The 7,833-nt window shown below is 61.7% G+C and overlaps 2 protein-coding genes across 2 annotated transcripts; both read left to right on the top strand.

The window, feature by feature from the left end:
* Positions 1-175: 175 nt before the first annotated feature.
* LOC104914577 (pleckstrin homology domain-containing family M member 1-like) lies at positions 176-1,869 on the top strand. Its single transcript, XM_010724514.3, has 2 exons — positions 176-620; positions 879-1,869. Exons 1-2 carry the CDS (start codon positions 388-390, stop codon positions 1,021-1,023), a joined length of 378 nt encoding a protein of 125 aa, XP_010722816.1. The 5' UTR covers positions 176-387; the 3' UTR covers positions 1,024-1,869.
* A 189-nt stretch (positions 1,870-2,058) lies between these two features.
* LOC104914576 (rho GTPase-activating protein 27) lies at positions 2,059-5,707 on the top strand. Its single transcript, XM_031557053.1, has one exon. The coding sequence runs from the start codon at positions 3,175-3,177 to the stop codon at positions 3,520-3,522; it is 348 nt and encodes a 115-aa protein (XP_031412913.1). The 5' UTR covers positions 2,059-3,174; the 3' UTR covers positions 3,523-5,707.
* Positions 5,708-7,833: the final 2,126 nt, after the last annotated feature.

Here is a 7,833-nt window from a genome sequence, read left to right as displayed (position 1 = left end):
AAAAAAAAAAAAAAAAAAACCCTATCCCCCTGAGTGCCTTGGCAGCTCAGTGGGGTGGGAAGGGAGGGGAAGGGATGGGATGGGATGGGGTGAGTTGGGATGGGGTGAGTTGGGATGGGATGGGATGGGACTGGGATGGGTGGAGTTGAGAGGGATTTGGATGGGATTGGGTTGGGGTGGGTTAGACTGGAGCGGGTTGGGGTGAGATGGGATGCGTTGGAGGGGACCTCGTGCTCCAAGAGCTCCAGGTGAATCATTTCACCCCCATGTGATGCTGCACCACACAGAGCTGCGCCCCCAATAGCACTCAGTGCATTCTGCAGCTGAATATCACTGACCCCAAAGCCGTGAGCCCTGTGCTGGCCTCCCAGCGCGGCACTGAGCCCCATGCAGACACACGGCGCTGCGGAGGCGCTGGGGGACGTTTTGTCTGCAAATCACAACCCCAGCTGTGCTCTGCAGATCTCCGACGGCGCCTTCGAGCCCTTCCTGCTCTCACTGATCCAGTTTGCATCGCACCACGTCTACAGCTGTGACCTGTGCACGCAGCGGGGCTTCATCTGCCAGATCTGCAGCAGCAGCGACATCATCTTCCCCTTCCAGCTGGATTCCACTTCCAGGTGGGCTTTGCCGGCGGCGCTGAGCCCGGCAGGCAGAACGGCTGCGTTCCGCTGTGCGTCGCAGTGAGAGGAGCACAGCCAGCACTGCTGCTCTGTTTGTTGGCTCGGGGGCCCCGTTTTGGCATTCCGGCGGTGCCGGGGTTTGGGGCAGCCCGTGCTGGGGGTGTCGCTCTGAGAAATGGGGCTGAGGAGCACCCAGCCCTGCGGGCACCCAAACCGTGGTGCGTTCTCTCAGTTTTTTATTTCTGTTTTTCCCAGATGCAAGGACTGCAAAACTGTTTTCCACCGGCAGTGCTACCACAGCACCACGTCCTGCCCGCGCTGCGAGCGCCGGCGGCGGTACCGACAGCAGGAGGAGGAGGAGGAGGAGGAGGAGGAAGGCAGTGCGGGGCCCATCCCATAGACCAGCAGCCATCCCAAAGGCGGGGGCAGATGATGTCCCCACGGGCCCCAAAAGCACCAGGACGTGGTGCACAAGGAGCTGTCAGCCCAGGAGCTGTCGGGCAGCGCATCGCCGTGGGGGTCTGGACCCCCACCCAAAAGGACCCCCACAGGCCGAATGGGGGGGTGGATGAGCTGGGGGGGCTGTGGGGCTGAGCTGGGGCTGGGGGGCTGCAGCCATCCCCTGCCACCACCCCACTGATGGGGACGCGGTGGCACTGAGCGGGTTTTGGTGTCCCCATCCCTGGGGGATATGGGGATATGGGGACGGGGGCTCCCCAGGGCCTGCAGTCCCCGTCCCTTTGGGGTTTCTGTGTCCCCGTCCCTTTGGGGTTTCTGTGTCCCCGTCCCTTTGGGGTTTCTGTGTCCCCATACCTTTGGAGTGTGGTCTCTCCATCCCACGGGGGCACAAGGGGACATGGGGACGGGGACTCCCCACATTTTGGGGTCAGATGTGCCAAGGGGACGCGGGGCTGCGCAATGCCACCCACTGGGATCGGTGCCGTTCCCCACTGCCATCATCCCGATGTCCCCAAGTGGCACTGGGGGGCTCACAGGCTGCGCAGTGGGGTGGGCTATGGGGCCAGCTGCTGTCGGTGGGACTCGAGGGCTGTGTGAACCGTGCCGGCTGAGCTCGGGGCTTTCTTGGGTTTGGGGTTTGCAGGGTGCACCGGATGGCACCGTGGTGACGTTGTGCCTTGGGGGCAGAGCTGCTCTGCCTCCCTTTTAACCCCCGGCCCTTCTGGGGCCGCAAAGAGAGTTTTATTTTCCTGTCACTTCACTGTGAAAATGATGGAGATTTATTTGATGCCATGCGTGGTTGTTTTCTGGGGCCGTCCCTCCCAACTCAGAGTGGGGTCGGCACCCACCCCACAGCTCCACCCCACACGCTGGGCCATATTGGGACCCCATAAGGGGACAGACTCCACTGAGGACCCGGGATCAGTGTCCCCCACCCCTCCGGCCTGCGTTCCCCAGCCCCTTTCCTTCCCCCACCCACCCCATAGAACCAACCCACGCTGGAGGATGTGATGGGATCCCCACGAGGGGACAAACCCCACTGGGGACCCCCAGGATCAGAGCCATGAACCCTTCTGTGCTGCGTTCCCCCACCACTCCCCAGCTGTGGGTCTGAGGGTGACCCCCTCTACCCCATAGCATCACCCCACACTTGGGAGCACAACGAGACCCACACCTGGAGGGGACGAACCCCATTGGAGACCCTCGGGATTGATGCCCGCCACCCCACTTTTGGGGCAATGATGGGACCCCCACGAGGGGACAAACCCCATTGGAGCCCCCTAGGACTGATGTCACTCGCCCCTCTTCCCCCAGCAGGAGGGTGGGGGTACCTCCATCCATCCACCCCACAGCACCGCCCGGAGCCGTAGTGGGACCCCAGGAGAGGACCGACCCCACTGCAGACCCCCAGGATCAGTATCCTCTGCCCCACAGCACCATCCCACACACGGAGCCGTGATGGAACACCATGAGAGGACAAAACCCCATAGGGGACCTCCATGATGAGTGGCCCTGCCCCATAGCGCCTGCATTCCCCTACCTCTCCCTTCCCAAGGTGTGGGGCTGGGGGTGCTCCTGCCCACCCCATAGCACCACCCCCTTCCTGGAACCATGATGGGAAGGAACAAACCCCATTGAGCACCTTCAGGATCAACGTCCCCCCACCCCCGCAGCACCACCCCACATCTGGGGCTGTGATCACCCCCCACAAAGGGGGAAACCCCATTGAGGACCCTCACGATCGACATCCGCCATCCCACAGACCCCCAGGCTGAGGAACCCACAAGCAAACAAACCCCATTGGGAAAACCCCACAACCGACGTCCCCCACCCCACACCTCCACCCCATAGCCGGAGCCATGATGGGGCACCAAGAGGGTCCGAACCACGCCGAGGACCCCACAGTCAGTTCCCCCCTCCCCGCAGACCCCGAGGCTGTTGGGTTGGGCCCTTCCTGCCGCAGGAACCCGCCGCATCCCGTCCGCCGCCATCGCCCCATCCCTCCCTCCTGGGGAGGAGGAAATAGGTTGGGCCACGGGGCCCCAACGCGGGGCGAGCCGGGACGGGCCCCGTTGTGCCCTATAGGGCCGCCATGGAGGCGGAGGAGGTCTACGTGTTGGTGGAATATGGCTTTGAGTACCGCACCAAGGACGGCACCGTGGTCTCCATCCACCCCAACGAGCGCTACGTGCTTTTGGGGCGCACCAACGAGCACTGGTGGCACGTCCGGAGGAGCGGGGATGCGCGGCCCTTCTACGTCCCCGCTCAGTACGTCAAGGAGCTGCCCCCCATGGCCGCCCCGCAGCCGCTCTACCCCGACGAGATGGGATCCTACAGGTACCCCACGTTACGGGTGGACCCCGACCCCGCCGAGACCTCCAGGAGACAGCGGGAGGTGCAGGTATGTGACGTCCCGCAAGTGTCCCCAAACTGGGCTTGATGTGGGGGATCAGCAACCGGCGCTCCGTGGGGCAGAGCGTGCCTCAGTGCCCCGTCCTGGGGGTGGCAATGGGACAGGGACAGAGCTCCCCAGGCTTTGGTGTCCCCATCCCTGTGGGTTTTGGTGTCCCCATCCCATGGGGTGGCACTGGGACAGGGACAGGGAGTCCTCAAGGTTCAGTGTCCCCATCCCTTTGGGTTTTGGTGTCCCCATCCCATGGAGTGGGACAGGGACAGGGCTCCCCAGGGCCTGCAGTCCCCATCCTTTTGGGGTTTCTGTGTCCCCATCCCTTTGGGGTTTCTGTGTCCCCATCCCTTTGGGTTTCTGTGTCCCCATCCCTTTGGGTTTCTGTGTCCCCATCCCTTTGGGTTTCTGTGTCCCCCTTCCTTTCAGGTTTTGGTCTCTCCATCCCAAGGGGGAACAGGGGGACGTGGGGACAGGGACTCCCCACATCTGGGGACGTGGGGACAGGCAATGCCACTCACTGTGTGCAGGATGTGGGGCTGTAGGGTCAGTGCTGTCCCTCACTGCCATCATCCCAACGTCTCCCAGATGGCACTGGGGGGCTCCCAGGACCACCCCGCAGTGGTTGTGCAGTGGGGCAGCAGTGGGGTCAGCCGCTGTCCCAGCAGGACGTGTTGTCCCCACACGGCACTGCAGAATGGGGCCATCGGGGTCCCTCCATCCCGGCGCAGTTATGGGGCAAAAAGAGGCAGAAAAGGGTTAACAGGGAAACGCAGCAGCTCCTCCCTTGTAGGGCGGGTGTCACCTGGGGAGGGAGGGGAGCGGGTGGGTGCCACCCCACACCGAGCTCACCCACGCCTGTAAGTAAGGAGGGGTCCTTCTGGGGGGTCCCTTATGTGGGGCGGATGTGGGGCTGCTCCCTGATCCCGTTCTGTATGGGGCATCCAACAGTGGGGTCGACCCACCTGTGGGGCACAGCAGTGCAGTGGGGTCTCATGTCCTCCCCATGGCCCGGCGCCTCTTTGGGATCACCCTTGGACTTAGGGGTGGGAGGGAGACGTGTCAGCACCGGGACCCCAATCCCAACCCCAAACCCAGTGCCAACCCCAACCCCAATCTCAACCCTACACCACACATTCACGCACACATGGGCTCAGCCCCACACTCCCAGCCCGTCCCCATTGCCTCAGGATTTGCCATTGGGGTTTTTCCTGTTGTGCACCCCACGTACTGCTGTAGGGCCGTGCTGTGCTATGGGGCAGAGCTGTAGGTTTTTGCTGTCCCCTTGCATTCCTCACCTTTCCCAAGCACTGCTGGGGCGGTGACGTTGCCCAGGTGGGATAAACCCTTATGGGATATTTCCCAGCCACAGCCCCACACGCGCGGCCCCTCTGCCCGCCCCACAGCCCTCCCCAGGAGGTAATTCCGCATCTGGGGAGCGCTGCTCTTCCGCCCCATAACACCAACAGGAAGCACAGAACGCACCCAGAGCCACAGCGGGGCCACCCAGCGCCCCGACCCCATAGAGCTCCCCATAGCGCAGCGTCCCCGCCGTTCCCACTGGGACATCCCAACCCTACGGATCCCACTGGGACATCCCGACCTTACAGATCCCATTGGAGCATTCCGACCCCATAGCGCCGGGATGCTGCAGCGATCCCACAGCCGTGCGTGGCGGCCGCTGCACCAGGGCGAGGTATGGGGTGGGCAGGGGGATGGGGGCAGCTCGCTATGGGGCGGCGTGGGGCAGCATGGGGTGGTGGGGCCGCGGTGAGGAGACTTTGTCCCCATTACCACCGTAGGTCGTAAAGGCGGAGAGCAAAGGTAACTGTGGGTTGGCTGCCTCTTCCTGCTTGGGGTCACGCACCCTATAGGGATGTGTCCCTGCTGGGATGAGGGCAGGGGACCCCTCGGACCCCGGCGGGGTGTTGTCACCCATGGGGACGCGGGGACAGGAAGCTGTGGGGCAGTTTTGAAGGCTGTAGGATGCAATAGGGCAAAATGGGGAAGAGGCGAAAGTTGGGGTGCACGGAGCACGGGGACGGCTCCGGGGGTCCCATCCTCGGTGTGGGGCTCAGGGTGGGCCGGCCCCATAGGCAGCCCCATAAGCAGCCCCATAAGCAGCCCCACACGTCTGGGCGGAAACGGGCGGTTATTTTGGGGTGCGGTGACGGCACCGTCAGCCTCGGATGGATGCAGAGTGGGGAGTGTGGGTGCGGGAAGTGGGTGGGAGGGCTGCGGCGGGGAGAGGGGCTTGGGGGGCACGGGGGGATGGGGTCGGATGTTGGGGTGTCGATGGGACGCAGGTGTTGGGGGCAGATTTGGGGGGCAGGTGTTGGGGTCAGTTGTTGGGAAGCAGATGCTGGGGATGGATGAGTTGGATGCAGATGTTGGGGTGCAGATGTGGGGCCAGACGTTTGCTGGGGGGCTGATGTTGGGACGCGTATGGGGTGCTGATGAGTTGGGTGCTGATGTTGGATTGCAGATGCTGGGGGGCTGATGGCGGGATGCAGATCTTGGGGTACTGATGTTGGGGGGCCGATACTTGGGGGGCCAATTTTGGGGTGCTGATATTGGGGGGCCAATGATGGGATTCAGATGTCGGGGTGCAGACGTGGGGCCAGACATTTGCTGGGGGGCAGATTTTGGGATGCAGATGGGATGCCAGTGAGATGGGGTATCGACGTTGGGGTGCAGATATTCGGGGACTGATGTTGGGGGGCAGAGCTTGGGGCACTGATGTTGGGGGGCAGATGTTGGGGCACATAAAGGGATGCAGATGTTGGGGTGCAGACGTGGGGCCAGACGTTTGCTGGGGGGCAGATTTTGGGATGCAGATGAGTTGGGGCGCAGAAGTTGGCGTGTCAGTGTTGGGATGCGTATTTTGGGGGGCTGCTGTTGGGGAGCAGATGGGTTGGATGCAAACGTTAGGGAGCAGATCTTAGGGTACAGATATTGGGGGGCCAATGTTGGGGTGCAGATGTGGGGGGCTGATGCTGGGATGCAGATCTTGGGGCACAGATATTGGGGGGCAGATGCTGGGGTGCAGTTTTTGGGGTGCAGATGTTGGAGGGCCGACAATGGGGCACATAAAGGGATGCCAACGTGACGGGTGCAGATACCGGGGTGCGGACATGGGACCAGACGTTTGTTGGGGTGCAACTGTTGGACTGCAGATTTTGGGGTGCCGATGTTGGGGTGCAGATCTTTGGGTCCTGATGTTTTGGGGTCAGATGCAGGAGGCAGATGTTGGGGGACAATGATGGGATGTATAAAGGGGTGCAGATGTGATGGATGCAGATGTTGGGATACCCGTGTTGGGGTCCCAGTGCTGGAATGCAGACATTGGGATGGAGATATTGGGGTGCAGACATGGGGTCAGATGTTTGTTAGGGGTCTGACATTGGGATACATATGGGATGCTGATGAGTTTGGGTGCAGATGTCGGGGTATTGATGCTGGGGTGCAGATTTTGGGGTCTGATGTTGGGGTGTTGAATTTGGGGTGCAGATACTGGGGCACCAACACTGGGGTGATGATTTTGGAGTGCCAATGTTGGGATGCAGATATTGGGGGGCCGAAGTTGGTGTGCAGGTGTTGGGGTGCAGTTGTTGGGGTACCAATGCTGGGGTGTAGATTTTGGGGGCCGGAGGTTTGCAAATGTTGGTGTACAGACGTTGAGATGCTGATGCTGGGGTTGCAAAAGTTGGGGATGAACGATATTGAGGTGCAGACGTTGGGATGGAGATGTTGGGGTACTGACGCTGAGGTGCAGATTTTGGGGGGCCAATATTGGGGTTCCAGCGTTGGGATGCAGATGTTGCTGTGCTGATGTTGGGCATCAGTGTTGGAGGGCAGATGTTGGGGTAACAAAGTGGTGGGGCGGACGTTGGGGCATCGATGCTGGGGGCAGTGATGGGGTGCTGGTGTTGGAGGGCAGATGTTGGAGTGCATATGGGATGCAGCTGTTGGGGTGCAGATATTGGGGGGGCAATTTGGGGTGCTGATGTTGGGGTGCAGAAGTTGAGATACAGATGTTGGGAGGTCACTCTTGGGGTGCAGATGTTGGGGTGCAGAAGTTGAGGGTCAATGTTGGGGCGCAGATGTGGTGCAGATGTTGGTGACGTTGGGGGGCTGGTGATGGGGCGCATGATGGGATGTAGATGTTTGGGTGTCAGTGTTGGGGTGCAGCTGTTGGGGGGTTGCTGTTGGGGTGCAGAATTTGGGGTCCAGAAGTTGAGATGCAGATGTTGCAGGGCAGATGTTGGGGAGCAGATGTTGGGGTGCAGATGTTGGGGTGCAGATGTTGGGGTGCAGATGTTGGGGTGCAGATGTTGGGGTGCAGAT

This window comes from Meleagris gallopavo, chromosome 29, assembly GCF_000146605.3.
Source record: "Meleagris gallopavo isolate NT-WF06-2002-E0010 breed Aviagen turkey brand Nicholas breeding stock chromosome 29, Turkey_5.1, whole genome shotgun sequence".
Lineage (NCBI taxonomy): Eukaryota > Metazoa > Chordata > Aves > Galliformes > Phasianidae > Meleagris > Meleagris gallopavo.
This window is presented reverse-complemented; position numbering and strand designations above follow the sequence as displayed.